At 45.1% G+C, this 21028-nt stretch overlaps 1 protein-coding gene across 1 annotated transcript in view; it reads left to right on the plus strand.

Annotated features, from left to right (window-relative positions):
• Positions 1 to 21028, plus strand: part of LOC137345322 (NACHT, LRR and PYD domains-containing protein 3-like) — a 73471-nt gene that overhangs the window by 24122 nt on the left and 28321 nt on the right. Inside the window, exons 4-6 of the mRNA XM_068008820.1 lie at positions 2941 to 3112; positions 3218 to 3283; positions 15911 to 17648. Of these exons, the coding sequence (XP_067864921.1) occupies positions 2941 to 3112; positions 3218 to 3283; positions 15911 to 17648 (1976 nt within the window). The remainder of the gene's footprint in view (positions 1 to 2940; positions 3113 to 3217; positions 3284 to 15910; positions 17649 to 21028) is intronic.

The following is a 21028-nucleotide window of genomic DNA, read 5'->3' on the forward strand; positions in this document are numbered from 1 at the left end:
TGCGAGTGGATGCCTGTGACCAGTGGTGTACCACAGGGATCGGTGCTGGGACCTTTGCTGTTTGCAGTGTACATTAATGATTTAGATGTGAATATAGGAGGTATGATCAGTAAGTTCACACATGACATGAAAATTGGTGGTGTCGTAAATAGTAAGGAGGAAAGCCTTAGATTACAGGACGATATAGATGGGCTGGTAAAATGGGCGGAGCAGTGGCAAATGGAATTGAATCCTGAGAAGTGTGAGGTGATGCATTTTGGGAGGACTAACAAGGCAAGGGAATATATAATGGATGGTAGGACCCAAGGAAGTACAGAAGGTCACAGAGACCTTGGTGTACTTGTCCATAGATCACTGAATGCAACAGGTAGATAAGGTGGTTAGGAAGGCAGATGGGATACTTGCCTTTATTGGCCGAGGCATAGAATACAAGAGCAGGGAGGTTATTATGGAGCTGTATAAAACGCTAGTTAGGCCACAGCTGGAGTACTGTGTACAGTTCTGGCACCACACGATAGGAAGGATGTGATTGCACTGGAGAGGGTGCAGAGGAGCTTCACCAGGATGTTGCCTGGGCCGGAGCATTTCAGCTATGAAGAGACTGAAAAGGCTCGGTTTGTTCTCCTTAGAGCAGATGAGGCTGAGGGGGGACATGACTGAGGTATACAAAATTATGAGGGGCGTTGATAGGTTAGATAGGAAGAAACTTTTTTTCCCTTAGCGGAGGGCTTAATAACCAGGGGGCATAGATTTAAGATAAGGGGCAGGAGGTTTAGAGGGGATTTGAGGAAATATTTTTTCACCCAGAGGCTGTTTGGAATCTGGAACACACTGCCTGAAGAGGTGGTAGAGGCCGGAACCCTCACAACATTTAAAAAGTATTGAAATGAGCACTTGAAATGCCATAGCATACAAGGCTGTGGGCCAAATGCTGGAAAATGGGATTAGAATATTCGGTGCTTGATGGCTGGCACAGATACGATAGGCCGAAGGGCCAGTTTCTGTATAATTCTATGATTCTGTAACTATTAGAAAAGTCAACAGGTGGCTAAAAATGTCCTGTGGAAAAAGGGGTTCAATTCCTTAAGGTACCAGCAACAATACTGGAATCGGAAGGACCTTTACGCCTAAACTAGCGCGTCCGATATGTCTTCCTCTTTTCCTCAACTGAAGAATCCCCTGCCCCACCAACCGTAGTGGACAGGGCCCACAACTGTGTCCGATCTGTTTCATGCACTTTTGCTCTCACCCCTTCCATTAAAGGCCTGCTACCCGACTCGAACCCGATGAGACCCGACAATGTGTCGGGTTTGGGTTGGGTCAGGTCAGGCCCCTCTTCCGGGTCTGGCTTTCGGTCTCGGGTCAGGTCGGGCTGGGCCGAGTCCGGGTCGTGCTCGGGTTGGGTCAGGCTGGATACACAAAGTAAATGCTCTGCCAGTAAGTATTAAAATTAAAAAACTTAGCTGAGCTGGGTGTCCAGGACGAAACTGAGTCTACGCAGTGAGCGAGTGACGTCGCTGTGACGTCATCATGCATGCGCTGCAGCTTCGTGGAGCTTCCCAGTCGGATGGTAAGTGAAGGGATGTTCGGGTCAGGCTCAGGCCGGGACGAAATTAGAGGGACTCGGGCCGGGTCGGGCTCGGGTCTGCTGTGGATTGGTCGGGTTCGGGTCGGGTTCTGTTTCCCGACCTGAGCAGGCCTTTACCTTCTATTCCCCCCCAGAACTACAACAGGGTTCCCCTTGTCCTCACCTTCCACCCCACCAGCCTCTGTATTCAACAGATCATCCTCTGCCATCTGCAGCATGATACCACCACCAAATACATCTGCTCCTCTCTCCTTTCAGCATTCCGAAGGGACCATTCCCTCCATAACACCCTGGTCCACTCCTCAGTCACCCCAACACCTCCCCCATTCCTACAGTACCTTTCCATGCAAGTTCAGGATGCAGCACCTGCCCTTTTACCTCCTCCCTTCTCACCATCCAAGGCCCCAAACACTTCTTCCAAGTGAAACAGCAATTTACTGGTACTTCTGCTCTACACTGGGGAGGCCAAACACGGATTGGGTGACACATTGAGGAATACCTCCGTTCAGTCCACAAGCATGATCCTGAGCTTCCAGTCAACCTGCCATTTTAATTCTCTACTTTGTTCCCACTCTGACCTTTCTGTCCATCGAGTGTTCCAATGAAGCTCAACGTAAGCTCGAGAAACAGCACTCATCTTTCGATTGGACACTTTATAATCTTCCAAACTCAACATGAAGTTCAATAAGTTTAGATCGTAAACCTCTGCCTGCATTTTGTTTTTTGTTGCTTTTTTCCCCTCTTTTTTAATTCCTTGACAGTGCGTTTAGACGTCTGCTATCCGGTCATTTGCACCTCATCCAGACACATCATTTGTTTCTTGACTTATCCCATTATGATTCGCTTCAGCTTTGCATCGTGAAACCTTTTGGTCATTGAATCTCTCCTGCCCTCCACCCTAACACTGACCTGCACTTTTGCTCTTCTTACCCGCCCCCCCCCCCACCCACCCAACCCCTCCTTTCACTTGTCAAAACCTTTTCCATGTTTAACTTTGCTCAGTTCTGATGAAAGCTCACAAGCTGAAATGTTAACTCTGTTTCTCTCTCCACAATGCTCCCCGACCTGATGAGTATTTTCTGTTTTCACTCCCTCTTTGATGCCTGATAAACTTCAGCACATCCAAAATATAGAATTCCTGTCGTCCAATTTAAAGCCTTTCATAGCCTTGCTTTTCCTTATCGTTGAAACATGATCCAGCCCTACAAACCACCTGCAGGCCAAAACATAGCTGTTCCTTTTAAATCTAGCACCTTGTGCCCCCCACCTTCAACTTACCCAGTGTAGCTAAGTGTTCTGTTGTGTCTGTCTTTTACTTCACTCCTCAATATATTCATTATTCTTCTTCACAGAAATTCACTGATCTCGTGGAGAAGGGAAACAGGGCGGACAGTTCCAAGCTTATCCTAAATCTGGTGATGGAGAAAGGCTCTCGGGCTGGAAGGCTGATGTGGGAATCCTTTGTGAAAATGCGTCATGGAGTACCAAAGTTGGACAAAATACTGAAAGAAATACAGGAACTTGGTACGGTAAAATCACACACTGAATTCAACTTCAGATTCAAACACTGCAGATTTTACTATAATATTATACAGATCTGATTTCATGAAAATTGATTGACTTAAACAGGTTCTGATTCATTTGATTTGATGAAAATAACAAAACATTTATCCGAAGTACCCAGTCACCTGAAAGGTAAGTAATGAAATGCAGATTTTAAAGCATTTATTTCACTTCTGAGAATTAGAATGTTTGACTTCAGCCATCAGTTTAGAAATTATCGGAACCTGAAAAAAAGTGTAAATCCGAGGAAAAACAGGATAATAGATAATTTGGATTTATCAGTATTAATTTTTTTTGAATTTAGGGATACAGCACTGAAACAGGCCCTTCAGCCCGGCAAGTCTGTGCTGACCAACAACCAACCATTTATACTAATCCGACATTAGTCCCATATTCCCTACCACATCCCAACCATTCTCCTACCTACACTAGGGATACTTTACAATGGTCAATTTACCTATCAACCTGCAAGTCTTTTGCTGTGGGAGGAAACCAGAGCACCTAGCAGACGTCCACACAGTTACAGGGAGAATTTACAAACTCTGCACAGGCAGTACACAGAACTGAACCCAGGTCGCTGGAGTTGTGAGGCTGTAGTGCTCACCACTGCGCCACTTTGCCGCCCAATATTCTTTGAACCGTCCGTGTAAAATGCACTGACTATTTACTCAGAGTCCTTAATTGTTTGCCAACCTGCACACATTTTATTACTCAAGCTAATCCAACGTTCAATTTTAATACCCCATACACACCTGGCAGGATCCTGATACACTGTGAAACCCCATACACACCTGGCAGGATCCTGATACACTGTGAAACCCCCATACACACCTGGCAGGATCCTGATACACTGTGAAACCCCATACACACCTGGCAGAATCCTGATACACTGTGAAACCCCATTAACACCTGGCAGGATCCTGATACACTGTGAAACCCCATACACACCTGGCAGGATTCTGATACACTGTGAAACCCCAGACACACCTGGCAGGATCCTGATACACTGTGAAACCCCATACACACCTGGCAGGATCCTGATACACTGTGAAACCCCAGACACACCTGACAGGATCCTGATACATTGTGAAACCCCACACACACCTGGCAGGATCCTGATACACAGTGAAACCCCATACACACCTGGCAGGTTCCTGATACACTGTAAAACCCCATACACACCTGACAGGATCCTGATACACTGTAAAACCCCATATACACCTGGCAGGATCCTGATATACTGTGAAACCCCAGACACACCTGGCAGGATCCTGATACACTGTAAAACCCCATACACACCTGGCAGGATCCTGATACACTGTAAAACCCCAGACACACCTGGCAGGATCCTGATACACGGTGAAACCCCATACACACCTGGCAGGATCCTGATACACGGTGAAACCCCATACACACCTGGCAGGATCCTGATATACTGTGAAACCCCAGACACACCTGGCAGGATCCTGATACACGGTGAAACCCCATACACACCTGGCAGGATCCTGATACACTGTAAAACCCCATACACACCTGACAGGATCCTGATACACTGTAAAACCCCATATACACCTGGCAGGATCCTGATATACTGTGAAACCCCAGACACACCTGGCAGGATCCTGATACACTGTAAAACCCCATACACACCTGGCAGGATCCTGATACACTGTAAAACCCCAGATACACCTGGCAGGATCCTGATATACTGTGAAACCCCAGACACACCTGGCAGGATCCTGATACACGGTGAAACCCCATACACACCTGGCAGGATCCTGATACACTGTGAAACCCCACACACACCTGGCAGGATCCTGACACACTGTGAAATCCCATACACACCTGACAGGATCCTGATACACTGTGAAACCCCATACACACCTGGCAGGATCCTGATACACTGTGAAATCCCATGCACACCTGGCAGGATCCTGATACACTGTGAAACCCCATACACACCTGGCAGGATCCTGATACACTGTGAAACCCCATACACACCTGGCAGGATCCTGATACACTGTGAAACCCCATACACACCTGGCAGGATCCTGATACACTGTGAAACCCCATACACACCTGGCAGGATCCTGATACACTGTGAAACCCCATACACACCTGGCAGGATCCTGATACACTGTGAAACCCCAGACACACCTGGCAGGATCCTGATACACTGTGAAACCCCATACACACCTGGCAGGATCCTGATACACTGTGAAACCCCATATACACCTGGCAGGATCCTGATATACTGTGAAACCCCAGACACACCTGGCAGGATCCTGATACACTTTGAAACCCCAGACACACCTGGCAGGATCCTGATACACTGTGAAACCCCATACACACCTGGCAGGATCCTGATACACTGTGAAACCCCATACACACCTGGCAGGATCCTGATACACTGTGAAACCGCATACACACCTGGCAGGATCCTGATACACTGTGAAACCGCATACACACCTGGCAGGATCCTGATACACTGTGAAACCGCATACACACCAGGCAGGATCCTGATACACTGTGAAACCCAAGACACACCTGACAGGATCCTGATACACTGTGAAACCGCATACACACCAGGCAGGATCCTGATACACTGTGAAACCCCAGACACACCTGACAGGATCCTGATACACTGTGAAACCCCATACACACCTGGCAGGATCCTGATACACTGTGAAACCCCATACACACCTGGCAGGATCCTGATACACTGTGAAACCGCATACACACCTGGCAGGATCCTGATACACTGTAAAACCCCATATACACCTGGCAGGATCCTGATACACTGTGAAACCCCATACACACCTGGCAGGATCCTGATACACTGTGAAACCCCATACACACCTGGCAGGATCCTGACACACTGTGAAATCCCATACACACCTGACAGGATCCTGATACACTGTGAAACCCCATACACACCTGGCAGGATCCTGATACACTGTGAAACCCCATGCACACCTGGCAGGATCCTGATACACTGTGAAACCCCATACACACCTGGCAGGATCCTGATACACTGTGAAACCCCATACACACCTGGCAGGATCCTGATACACTGTGAAACCCCATACACACCTGGCAGGATCCTGATACACTGTGAAACCCCATACACACCTGGCAGGATCCTGATACACTGTGAAACCCCAGACACACCTGGCAGGATCCTGATACACTGTGAAACCCCATACACACCTGGCAGGATCCTGATACACTGTGAAACCCCATACACACCTGGCAGGATCCTGATACACTGTGAAACCCCATATACACCTGGCAGGATCCTGATATACTGTGAAACCCCAGACACACCTGGCAGGATCCTGATACACTTTGAAACCCCAGACACACCTGGCAGGATCCTGATACACTGTGAAACCCCATACACACCTGGCAGGATCCTGATACACTGTGAAACCCCATACACACCTGGCAGGATCCTGATACACTGTGAAACCGCATACACACCTGGCAGGATCCTGATACACTGTGAAACCGCATATACACCTGGCAGGATCCTGATACACTGTGAAACCGCATACACACCAGGCAGGATCCTGATACACTGTGAAACCCCAGACACACCTGACAGGATCCTGATACACTGTGAAACCGCATACACACCTGGCATAATAGTGGTGGTTTGATGCAACTGAGTGGCTTGCTCGGCCACTTAAGAGGGCAGTTAAGAGTGAAATGTATTGCTGTGGGTCTGAGTCATTGAATTGCTAAGGACAGTAGATTTCCTTCCCTCTGGACACTGATGAAGCATTTGGGTTTCTTTTTACAGCAATTCGATAGTTTTATTGTCAAATATTACTTGTGATACTTATGTTTTATTCCAATTTTTAAAAAATTATCTGAACTTTAAATCCCCAGCTGGAATCGTTTTATATTAATTCATATCTCCAGATCACTACTTCACGCATCTGGATTTCAATCCAGCCGCATAACCACGATGCTACTGTACTCAAAACAGACAGACCATAATATCGGAACATAGGAGCAGGAGTAGGCCATTCAGCCCATCGAGCCTGTCGCGCCATTCAATATGATCATGACTGATCATCCACTTCAATACCTTTTTCTCACACCAGCCTCATATCCCCTTATGTCATTTGTATTTAGAAATCTGTCAATCTCTGCTTTAAACATACTTAATGACTGAGCTTCCACAGCCCTCTGGGGTACAGAATTCAAAAGATTTACAACACTCTGAATCAAGAAATTTCACCTCATCTCTGTCCTCACTTTGAAATTGTGTCCCCTGGTTCTAGACTCGCCAACCAGGGGAAACATCTTAGCTGCATCTATCCTGTCTATCCCTTTAAGTATTTTGTAGTGAGATCACCTCTCATTCTTTGGAATTCCAGGGAATGCAGGCCCAGTTTCCCCAATCACTCTTCATAGGACAGTCCTGCCATCCTGGGAACAAGTCTGGTGAATCTTCGTTGCATTCCCTCTACAGCAAAAATATCCTTCCTAAGGTGAGGGGACCAAAACTGCAAACAGTACTCCAAGTGTGGTCTAACCAAGGTTCTATACAATTGAGTACTCCTGTACTCAAATCCCCTTGCGATAAAGTCTAACATTCCATTAGCCTTCCTAATTGCTTGTTGCACCGACATATTAGCTTTCAGTGACTTATTGACAAGGATATCCAGGTTCCCTTGTTCATCTACCCTTCCTAATCTCTTACCATTTAAGAAATACCCTGCTCATTTGTTCTTCCTACCAAAGTGGATAACCTCACAATTTTCCACATTATATTTCATCTGCCATGTCCATCATGCCCACTCACTAAGTCTATCCAAATACCCTTGAAGCAACTTTGTATCTTCCTCACAACACACATTCCCACCTAGTTTTGTGTCATCTGTGAACTTGGAAATACTACATTTGGTCCCCACATCCAAATCATTGATGTATATTGTGAACAGCTGGGGCCCAAGTATTGATCCCTGAGGTATCCCACTAGTCACAGCCTGCCAATGCGAGAATGGCCCGTTTATTCCTACTCTCTGCTTTCTGCCTGTTCACCAATCCTTAATCCATGCCAGTATATTACCTCCAATCCCATGTGCTTTAATTTTGCTAACCAATCTCCAGTGGGGGACTTTATCAAAAGCCTTCTGAAAATCCAAGTATTCCATATCCACTGACTCCCCTTCATCAATTTTGTTCGTAACATCTTCAAAAAACACCAACAGGTTCGTGAAACATGATTTCCCATTCATAAGTCGAAATGTTGACTGTGCCCAATTAGATCATTATTATCCAAGTGACCATTTATCACATCCTTTAGAAGAGATTCTAGCATTTTCCCAATGATTGACGTAAGGCCAACAAGTCTGTAATTCCCTGTTTTCTCTCTCCCTCCCTTCTTAAATATTGGGTTGACATTTGTGACCTTCCAATCTGCAAGAACCGCTCCAGAATCTATAGAATTTTGAAAGATGATCAATGCATCCACTATCTCCATAGCTACCTCTTTCAACACTCTGGGATGTAGAATATCAGGTCCTGGGAACTTATCAACCTTCAGCCCCATTAATTTCTCCAATACAACTTTCTTACTAATACTAATTTCCTTTAGATCCTCTTCCCCTGCTCTCCGCTCCCCTCCCCCCCCCCCCCCCCCCCCCTCAATCGTTTGGATCTCTAATTCTGGGAGATTTCTTGTATCTTCCTCAGTGAAGACAGACACAAAGTCATCATTTAGCTTCTCTGCCATTTCTCTATTCCCCATTATAAATTCTCCTGACTCTGCCTGTAATGGACCCACATTTGTCTTAGCCAAACGTTTCCTTTTTACATACCTGTAGAAACTTTTACAGCTTGTTTTTATATTTTCCGCTAGCTTACATTCATAATCTATTCTTCCTTTCTTTATCAGTTTCTTGGTTCTCCTTTGCTGTATTCCAAAATCCTCCCAATTCTCAGGTTTGCTACTATCTATCTATTTCAGGCAACTTTGTAGGCCTTTTCTTTTTTTTAGATTAGAGATACAGCACTGAAACAGGCCCTTCGGCCCACCGAGTCTGTGCCGACCATCAACCACCCATTTATACTAATCCTACACTAATCCCATATTCCTACCAAACATCCCCACCTGTCCCTATATTTCCCTACCACCTACCTATACTAGTGACAATTTATAATGGCCAATTTACCTACCAACCTGCAAGTCTTTTGGCTTGTGGGAGGAAACCGGAGCACCCGGAGAAAACCCACGCAGACACAGGGAGAACTTGCAAACTCCACACAGGCAGTACCCAGAATCGAACCCGGGTCCCTGGAGCTGTGAGGCTGCGGTGCTATCCTTAAATTCCTTTGTTATCCACGGTTGATTGCCTTTACTTTTGGGGTTTTTGTGCCTTGAAGGAATGTATAGTTGCTGTAAACTATAAAAACCTTGCATTTATATCGAGCTTTTCACGACCCCTGGACGTCCCAAAGTGCTTTCTTGCCAATGAAGTACTTTTGAAATGCAGTCACTTTTGTAATGTGGGAAACTCAGCAGTCAACCTGCACACACAAAACTCCCATAAACATCATCGAGTCATAACCACACAGAGTGAGTCCATTTGGCCCATCGAGTCCATGCTGGCTCTTTGTAGAGGAATCCAATCAGTCCCGTTCCCCGGCCCTATCACCGCAGTTTATATCCCTCAAGTGACCACCCAATTTCCTTTTGAAATCGTTGATCATCTCTGCTTCCGCCACCTTCGTAGGCAGCGAGTTTCAGGTCATTACCACTCGCTGAGTGTAAAAGTTTTTCCTCACATTTCCCCTGCATCTCCTGCCTAAAACATTAAAGATCAGCACATGGTCTTGGAGACAATCAGCTAATGGGAAAAGCTTTTCTCTGTCTACCTTCTCCAAACCTGTCTATCAAATCTCCCCTCAATCTCCTTTGCTCCAAGGAGAACAACCCCAGCTTCTCCAACCTGACCTTGTCGCTAAAATCCCTCATCCCTGGACCGATTGTGGTAAATCTCCTCTGCATCATTCCTGGGATGGCGGGATTGTCTTATGCGGAGAGATCGAGGAAACTGGGCCTGTATTCACAGAATCACAGAATAATACTGTGCAGAAGAGGCCCTTCGGCCATCGAGTCTGCACCGATGCATTGAAGACACCTGACCTGTCTACCTAATCCCATTTACCAGCACTTGGCCCATAGCCTTGAATGTTATGATGTGCCAACTGCTCATCCAAGTACTTTTTAAAGGATGTGAGGCAACCCGCCTCTACCGCCCCCCAGGCAGTGCTTTCCAGACTGTCGCCACCCTCTGGGTGAAAAAGTTCTTCCTCAAATCCCCCTTAAACCTCCTGCCCCTCACCTTAAACTTGTGTCCCCTCGTAACTGACCCTTCAACTAAGGGGAACAGCTGCTCCCTATCCACCCTGTCCATGCCCCTCATAATCTTGTACACCTCAATCAGGTCACCCCTCAGTCTTCTCTGCTCCAGCGAAAACAACCCAAGCCTATCCAACCTCTCTTCATAGCTTAAATGTTCCATCCCAGGCGACATCCTGGTGAATCGCCTCTGCACCCCCTCCAATGCAATCTCATCCTTCCTATAATGTGGCGACCAGAATTGCACACAGTACTCCAGCTGTGTTCTTACCAAAGTTCTATACAACTCCAACATAACCTCCCTGCTTTTGTAATCTATGCCTCGATTGATAAAGGCAAGTGTCCCATATGCCTTTGTCACCACCCTATTATCCTGTCCTTCTGCCTTCAGAGATATATGGACAAACACGCCAAGGTTCCTTTGTTCCACGGAACTTCCCAGTGTCAGGCCATTCATTGAATACTTCCGTGTCATATTACTCCGTCCAAAGTGTATCACCTCACACTTTTCAGCATTAAATTCCATCTGCCACTTTTCTGCCCATTTGACCATCCTGTCTATATCTTCCTGTAACCTAAGACACTCAACCTCACTGTGAACCACTCGGCCAATCTTTGTGTCATCTGCGAACTTACTGATCCTACCCCCCACATAGTCATCTATGTCATTTATATAAATGACAAACAATAGGGAACCCAGCACTGATCCCTGTGGTACGCCACTGGACACTGGCTTCCAGTCACTGTCTAGAGTTTCGAAGAATGAGAGCTGATCTCATTGAAACTTTCAAAATTCTTACAGGGTGTGACAGGGTGGATGTAGATGGGATGTTTCCCCTGGCTTTAAGTCTAAACCAGGGGACATAGTCTCAGAATAAGGGGTGGGCTATTTAAGACTGAGATGAGAAGGAATTTCTTCTCTCAGAGGGTGATGAATCTTTGGAATTCTGTATCCCAGAGGGCTGTGGAAACTCAGTCATTGAGCATGTTCAAGACAGAAATTGATGGATATCTGGTACTAATGACACCAAGGGATATGGAGATAGCGTGGGAAAGAACAAGAACAAAGAACAAAGAAAATTACAGCACAGGAACAGGCCTTTCGGCCCTCCAAGCCTGCGCCGATCTAGATCCTCTATCTAAACCTGTCGCCTATTTTCTAAGGGTCTGTATCTCTTTGCTTCCTGCCCATTCATGCATCTGTCTAGATACATCTTAAAAGACGCTATCATGCCCGCGTCTACCACCTCCGCTGGCAACGCGTTCCAGGCACCCACCACCCTCTGTGTAAAGAACTTTCCACGAATATCCCCCCTAAACTTTTCCCCTCTCACTTTGAACTCGTGACCCCTAGTAATCGAATCCCCCACTCTGGGAAAAGCTTCTTGCTATCCAACCTGTCGAGACCTCTCATGATTTTGTACACCTCAATCAGGTCCCCTCTCAACCTCCGTCTTTCTAATGAAAATAATCCTAATCTACTCAACCTCTCTTCATAGCTAGCACCCTCCATACCAGGCAACATCCTGGTGAACGTCCTCTGCACCCTCTCCAAAGCATCTACAGCCTGCACTCATTAGATCAGCCATGATCTAATTGAATGATGGAGCAGGCTCAATGGGCTGAATGGCCTACTCCTGCTCCTATGTTATTTCAAGGACCCTGACGTCCTTCCTAAAGTGTGGGTGACCAGAACTGGGTGCAATACTCAAGTTGTAGCATCACCAGAGCTTTATAATAGTTGAGTATGATTTCCCTACTTTTGTATTCAGTACCTCTATTTATGAACCCAGGATCGGGCATGCTTTGCAATGTGATAATAACCAGATTATCTGCTTTTGTGATGTAGACTGAAGGGGTAAATGTTGGCCAGGACACTGGCAATAACTCCCCAGGCATACCTCCCCTGGTCGTCTTTGAAATAGTGCCATGGGAAGTTGCACATTCACGTGAGGGAAAAGGAGCATTGGTTTAATGTTTCAGCATAAAAACAGCACCTCTGGCAGTGCAGCACTCCTTCAGTACTGCATTGGAGTATCAGCCTTGATTTTTATTCTCCGGTTTCTGGAGTGGGACTTAAACCCGCAACCTTCTGACTCACAGGATGTGAGCTACCAACTGAGACACTGCTGACACCATTCAGTATTGACCTGGGCACCAGATATAACCAGCCCAGTCGACCCTGCAAAGTGCTTCTCACTGACATCTGGGGAATTGTGCCAAAATTGGGAGACTGTCCCACAGGCTCGTCAAACTACAGCCTGAAATAGTCATAGTTACATCATCATATATCTCAGCCAATGGTCCAGATTCCTCCTTCACAATCACTGGATATGTCCAGTCCCACCGACAGGACAGACCCATCACAGATGGTGGCACAGTGGTACACAGTCAGGAGAGAGTGGCCCTGGGAGTTCTCAACATTGACTCCAGATCCCTTGAATTTGCATGGCATCAAGTCACATACAGACAAGGAAATATCCTGCTGATTACCACCTACCGCCCTCCCTCAGCTGATGAATTACTATTCGTTCATGTTGAACACCACTCAGAAGAAACACTGAGAAGAGATGGCACAGAATATACGCTGAATGGGGCACACAATCCTTGTGGAGTAAATCCCATCTTCACACTGAGGATCTCTCCATCATTTGGTTTCTGGCAACTACCATACTGTTAAATGGGATAGTTTCACAGCAGATCTAACAACACAAATCTGGGCATCCATGAGGCACTGTGTACCATCAGCAGCAGCAGAATTGTATTCCATCAAAATCAGTTACCTTGTGGCCTGACATATTTCTCACTCTACCGTTACTGTTGTGCCAGGGGTTCAACCCTAGTTCAACGATGAGTGGAGGACAGCATTGCAGGATCAGCACCAGGCATAGCTGAACATTAGGTGCCAACCCGGTAATGTAATTACACAGGGCTACATGCATTATAAACAGCAGAAGCAGCAGTGCTATAGACAGCTAAGCAATCCCACAACCAATGTATCAAATCAATGCTTAGCAGTCCTGTACATTTTTTTATGCGTTCATGGGATCTGAGCATTGCTGGCAAGGCCCACATTTGTTGCCCATCCTAATTGCTTTTGAGAAGATGGTGGTGAGCTGCCTTGAACTGCTGAAGTCTGTCTGGTGTAGGTACACCCACACTGCTGTTAGGAAGGGAGTTCCAGGTTTTTGACCCAGTGACAGTGAAGGATCAGCAATACAGATCCAAGTCAGGATGCTGAGAGACTTGGAAGAGAAATTGCAGGTGGTGGTGTTCCCATTGTTACAGCCAGGTGACTGAGGCACGGCTTGTTCCCACTGTTCACTTCCCAACTGACCACAGCAAGTGATTTTGTTATTACGCTTTTAGCCCCTTGTGTTTTATTTGTCAAATAAACACACAGTGACAGGTTTTCTTGTAGGTTTAAAACAGAAGATTAACTATTTATTGAACAATTTTCATTCCCGAAATGGTCGCAACTGCACCCATGCAAACATTCACTCATACACACACACAGACAAAAGAATCAATAGAGAGGAAAAGGGTAAGTGGTTTGAAGTGAGGTAAGTGTTCAGGGTTCATGGTAAACCTGTTGAATCTTCTGAGAGGACAGTTTCTTTAAAGTTGCAGGCCTGGGTGTTTGCAGTTTTCTGGTGGTTGAGACTTCAGACTGGGGGTGGTGGTCACTTTCAGTTCTCTGCTGCACCAAGTTTAAGTGTAGAATTTGCAGCAGGGTTCCTTCTTTGGTTTTTGCTGGGCTACTTTTCATAGACCTCAGTTAGACTGCTTTTTGGTGATGTTCTTGTGATCTCTCTCTCTCTCTTTCACTCTCCATAGAGATATCTTTTTAAGGTAAAAAAATATTCACACATTAGCATCTGTTAGGAGATGCCTGGTCCCCCTCCCTGTTGTGACCACACAGTGGCCCAGAATGTGGCTACTTCACACCTCATTTGTTTCAGAAGAACACATTCAATTCAGGAATGTCTCTTGATGGTTTCAAGATGGGTGTAATTGACACCTCCTAGCCTGGAATGTATCCTCTTGTTCTTAACAGACAGTGAGACAGTTTGAATATACAGGCCAAGTCAGCCCAACTTTCAGTGGCCATTTTGCATCACACTGTCCACTTTTCAAAGGAACAGTCAGTTTTTATAATTCTTCAGTTTGCTTCTATATTTCCACCGTTGCACTTCTCGTGAGTGGTAGAGGTTGTGATTTTAGAAGGTGCTGTTGACAGAGGCTTGACTAGTTGCTGTACTGCATCTTGTATCTGGTACACACTGCTGCCACTGTGTACTGTTGGTGGAGGAGTGAATGATTACGGTGGTGAATGGGGTGCCGATCAAGTGGACTGCTTTATCATTGTGGTGTCAGGAGCCTCAGCCGATGCCAGGTGGTTTGTCTGGTTTTATACTGCTTAGACCTTTTTTATAATGATTTGATAGAACTAAGTTGCTCGCCAGGCCAGTTTAGCCAGCAGTTAACAGTCCAACACGTTGTTGCGTGTCTGGAGTCACCTAGAACCAAACTGGATAAGGACGGTGGATTTCTTTCCCTAAACGACATTAGTGAACCAGATGGATTTTCATGACAATCTGGTAGTTTTCATGATACTTGATACTAGCTTTATTCCTGAATTATTTACTTAACAGAATTTACATTCCCCAGCTGCCATGGTTGTACATAAACTCACATCTCCGGATCAGTGATCCAAGCCTCTGGCTTACTAGTCCATGTGACATAACTGTGTTACTCTACCCTTGGTGGAATGCAGAGACCTCAGAGTTTTGTCAGGCTGGAGGTGGTTACAGAGATAGTGAGGGTCCAGGCCACGGAGGGATTTGAAAACAGTGAGAATTTTTAAATTGATACGTTGCCGAACTGGGAGCCAGTGTCCAGCCAGATAAACTGCTCATTGTCTGATACAATAACAGTGGGATTACTGACAATTCACAGTATAACCCACTTGTGTCCGATGTCACATTTCCCATTTCTGCAGAAGGTAAATACTGCTGATAGTTTTAAAAGTTAATGCAATGAAATCTCTATGGTTGTATAACCAGGATCACGTGTGGATTTGTAATGAGATTTCTAATCGAACAGGGCAGGCCGGATCATGTTAACCATCAGAGGGAAAATATTACCTGTGTGGGCATCTCCATCTTCAGTAAATGTTAGAATCAAACCAGGATTTAAAACTTCTTTTCACCATTGTTCACCTTCAAGCAAAGTTTTCGTTAACTGAGTTTTAATTTACTCTACTGAAGCTGTGAATTAAATCTTGCCACATTTATTGAATAATAAAATGTTTTTCAGAAGTTGTTTTTATATCAATGCAGCTAACATTGAAAACCACTTTCTGTCTGTTCTAATTGAAGATGTTCAACAGAAACACAAGGAAACACTCCAGGTACAAACTGAAACACTGAGAGTGAACACTATCCTAATAAAGGAGAAGGTTAAGATTTTCCAGCTGGTTGATCGATACGCTGAGCTAACGGTCATTTCTACTGTTCGAGATCGGACGCTTGTAGAACATGAACTGCTGGCAAGAGGTCGAGATCATGAAGAGTGGAGAGAGAAACATCTCCGGAGAGAACTGGAAAAAATCCGAACTGATCAATTGTTCCAGAGTAGTTTTTCCTGGGGAAAATCCAAATCTGGGAGTTCAGCAGCAGTGAGCGGAGTCCCAGGGATTGGAAAAACAACAATGGTACAAAAGATTGTTTATGACTGGGCCACTGGGAAAATATACCCACACTTTCAATTTGTTTTCAGTTTTAAATTCCGGGATTTGAATACAATTAACTGTAGAATAAACCTGAGGAATCTAGTACTGGATCAGTATCCCTACTTTGGGAATGTTCTGGGAGAGCTCTGGAAGGATCCAGAGGGATTGCTGTTTATATTTGATGGTTTGGATGAATTCAAGGACACGATGGATTTTGGTGACAATCGGAGAAATACAGAACCTCAGTACATGTGCACAGATCCCGAATGCTGGTGTGAAGTGTCTGACATTGTGTACAGTTTAATTCAACACAAGCTGCTCCCAGGATGTTCAGTGTTAGTGACCAGTCGTCCCACTTCATTACATTTATTGGAAAAGGCTGAGATCAGTGTCTGGGCTGAAATCCTGGGATTTGTTGGTGATGAACGGAAGGAATATTTCAACAAGTGTTTTGAAGATCAGACGGTAGCAGCAGCTGTTTTCAAACACGTGGAGGAGAACGAGATCCTGTACACCATGTGCTACAACCCTTCCTACTGCTGGATCCTCTGTCTGTCACTGGGTTCCTTCTTTACACAAAGAGACAGGAAACAGCAGCAAGTTCCCAAGACCATCACCCAGCTATATTCCTACTATATTTACAACATTCTGAAAAACCATAGCCGAGAGATTGAAAACCCCCGTGATATGTTACTGAAGATCGGTGAGATGGCCTTCACAGGAGTCTCCAGGAAGAAGATTGTGTTTAGAAATGGAGATTTGATCGAGTACAATCTGCAACCTTCCCAGTTCCTGTCTGGATTCTTGATGGAACTTTTGGAGAGAGATGATTCTGTCCAGAGTGTGGTTTACACATTCCCACACCTCACCATCCAAGAGTTTGTAGCCGCACTTGCACAATTCCTCACTGTAGGTCGAGGGGACACCCCAAAACTCCTCAGTGAAGCTCACAGCGAGAAGGATGGGAGATTTAAGATATTTCTGCGTTTTGTTGCCGGTCTCTCCTCCCCACAGGCAGCTCGACCCCTGGAGGAGTTTCTGGGTCCATTTCCTCATCAAACAACCTGCCGAGTGATTGACTGGGTGAAGGAGAAGGTTAAAGGAGCGATTAGAAACACAAGGAGTGAAACTGGTAAAAGGAACCTCCTGAACACATTGCACTACCTGTTTGAGTCTCAGAATAAAACACTGGTTCAGGACACAGTGGGATCTGTGAACACACTTACATTTAGTAGATTGCGACTGACCCCAATTGACTGTGCGGTCCTGTCTCATATTATTGCTCTCTGTGATACCATAAAAAATCTTGATCTGGAGTTCTGCTACATTCAGTTTGGAGGATTCCAGCGGCTAGGACCCATATTGCACAAATTCCAGGAGTTGAGGTAACTGTTTATTTGTTTCTAATTGTTGGGTGAATTGTGGAACAGTCACAGATTGTGTAGTTGCTCCGTAATGAAGGGAAAGAAACAGATTCAACACAACGATGACAAATAATAAGAGGATTGTTTAATTTTACCATCAGGACTGGAAAATCTAAAATGGATCCTTGTGAACCAGCAGGGATTTTACAATCTGTATGGAATCAGTAAATACAGGTCACTGAAAGAGTCTTATAATTTAATTACAATAAATCATCATTAATAAGGCTGGACAGCAGAATGTAAATATAAAATATAAACCAGCAGTACAGAAAATTAATGTCAAATATTTTCCATGTCCACCATTTTAACTAGAAACAGGACAAAATCCCGAGTTTGAATAATTAACAGTGAGATATTTAATCCAATCCCATGCAGGATGTGTATGTCGAGGGAGACGTTTCCTGGATTGGGAGTATTGGGAAAACAGGAATTATTTTAGCTGTAAATGTTTAGAATTATTCATAGTCCTGAACATTAAGTAAAGAGTGACATTTGGGAGGTTAAACTTTTTGATAAAAAGACTCCAATCTAACGTGTTGTGGGATTTTAACCCCGGAGTACAGACACAGCCAGCGGTGGGGCCTCTTAGTAGCAGCTCCTGGGAAAAACCTGAGGCCTAAACCCGTGAATTCCCCATAATCTGTCCCCTGTGTGAGAAGCCCCAATCTGGGAGGGAACTTCCGAAAATTCCCCAGAAACAGTCGGACCAGTTCCATTTGAAATAAATGCAGCGCCAGTTTAATGGGGAATAAAGTGAGTGACTCCCCTCCCCTGTAAAATAGGAGCACAGGCACATTTAAAACTTACAATGGGACAGAATCAATTCTCCTTGTTAGACAAAATCCTGGGGAATGGATTTTACAGCAGCAGTTAGCACCATTTCACAATATAACTCACCCCAGGTATTATACAAATTGATATACTGCACAGAGTAAAAAGTACAGGAAATCACCGTTTTATCATTTAATTCAGGAGAAATCACCCCATTCCCATAAAATCCAGGATTTAAGAAGCGACAGAATGAGACCATTTTCCCCAAACATGACGAGGCTGGTCACTCAGCTCCAGGAGGGTAATTCTGATCATCAGGCAATGAGACCAGACTGAGGGACAGTTAAAGACTTCACACAGCCAGTACTGTATTACATAGGATATACAGCACAGAAACAGGCCATTCGGCCCAACCAGTCCATGCAGGCATTGATGCTGCACTCGAGCCTCCTCTTGTCTTTCCTCATCTAATTCTATCAGCATAACTCCTCTATTGTCTTCTCTCTCATCTGATTATCTAGCCTCCCCTTCAATGTATATAAACTATTCACCACAAACATCTCCTGTGGTAGCGAGTTTCACATTCACATCAGAGAGTCATTTTGCCACAGGAGGCCATTCGACCCATTGAGTCCATGCCAGCTCTCTGTATAGCAATTCAGTCAGTCCCATTCCCCCGTTCTATCTCTGTAGCCCTGCTAGTTTATTTCCCTCAAGTACGTATCGAATTTCCTTCTGAAATCATTGATCATCTCCACTTCCTCCACCCTCCTAGACAGTGAGTTCCAAGTCATGACTACTCACTGTGGAAAGTAAAGTTCTTCCTCACAAACCCCCTGTATCTCTTGCTCAAAATCTGAAATTTGTACCTTCAGCTAATGGTAACAGATTTTCTTTGTCGATCTTATCTAAACCTGTTATAATCTTATACACCTCTGTCAGATCTCCTCTCAACCTTTTCTGCTCCAAGGAGATAATAACAATCAGGTACCACATCAAAGATTATTGTGGAAAATAAAAGCTCACGGTGTAGAGGGTAACATTGGTGTGGGTAGAAGATTGGCGAGCTAACAGGAAACAGAGAGTAGGCATTAATAGGTCATTTTCTGGTTGGCAAAATGTAATGAGTGGTGTCTTACAGGGATCAGTGATGGGGCCTCAACATTTTACAATTTATATAAATGAGTTGGATGAAGGGACTGAAGGTATGGTTATTAAATTTGTTGATGACACAAAGATCGGTAGGAATGTAAGTTGTGAAGTGGACATAAGGAGGCTACAAAGGGATGGAGATAGGTTATGTGAGTGGGCAAAGATCTGGAAAATGGAGTATAATGTGGAAAAATGTGAAATGATTGTGGGTACAATGTTTCCAGGGGAGGTGTTTGTTTTAACTCTTTACGGTAATGACTTTAACTGATTACATTTATTAACATTAAAGTACAAAAAATTAAAAAAAAGAGATTCACATAAGCTTAATTAGAACTACTCCTCAAAACTCAGAATGGCCAATTCTTCTGCTTCCCGGTGCCACGGCATTTTTCCGGCAGCGGGAACCTCAGTGGCACTGCCGCCCACCGGGAAGCCAATTGAGGCAATTAAGTGCCAATGAAGAGGCACTTCCCACCTCCGCTAATATGGGAAAGCGCCAGGTAAATCCTCCCTTATGGCTGCTCGATGGTCAATGAAGAGGCCTCCAGCTCACAATGGCCACCCTCGTGGCTACAGCACCAACAATGGAAGAGGATTTTCCCTCTCCTCCCGATCACCGAGGCCTGCCTGTCTGGCTCTGGCAGAGTTAAAGAGTTCAAGTCTGAATTAGCCACCGCTGTTAAAATGCCGCCCCAGGGTCCTGCTGCCCACCTGCACAGGGTCAGGTCCCGTCACCCACTGCTACAGGGTCAGGTCCTGTCACCCGATGGCATGGGGTCAGGTCCCACCATCCACAGGGTCAGGTCCCGCCACCTACCGGCACGGGGTCAGGTCCCACCACCCACCGGCACGGGATCAGGTCTCACTTTCAGTCCTGGTGGCAGGATTTCTTTGCTGCTGATAAAGTTCAGTCCTAATTCTCCATCGACATCCCCTGTGGTTTTCTCCTGGATTGTTTTCGTGATCTCCTCATGGACTGTCTACTCGAACTTGCTAAAATCCTGGTTTTATAATCTTGCTGGCAAAAATGTTTATACTTTTCCACACACGATACCTCTTTCTCATAGTTTCAAACAGATTATTACTACAACATCTGATGCTTACAACAGCTTCTCAGAGATTTTCAAAACCTTGCAACTGTCTTATCTTGAACTTTCTAGACAGTCTACTGAATAAGACATTTCGAATGCAGTCACCCTTACCATCATGCTGTTGATCAGTCCATTTAACAGTTCCTTTGTTAAATTAATACCCTGAAACAAACTCAGATCCTTTAGCAGATAATTAATCCTTAAAACTGGCATCGAAAAATCCAAAATCCTTCAGGTGTGTGGTTCCCAGCTTAGGTTTGTGCAGTGATTGGTGGACCAGACAAGGAATGTATGTAATCATGAAAAGGACATTTACTTTCACCTTCT

The sequence above is a fragment of the Heterodontus francisci genome, chromosome 28 (genome assembly GCF_036365525.1).
Source record: "Heterodontus francisci isolate sHetFra1 chromosome 28, sHetFra1.hap1, whole genome shotgun sequence".
Lineage (NCBI taxonomy): Eukaryota > Metazoa > Chordata > Chondrichthyes > Heterodontiformes > Heterodontidae > Heterodontus > Heterodontus francisci.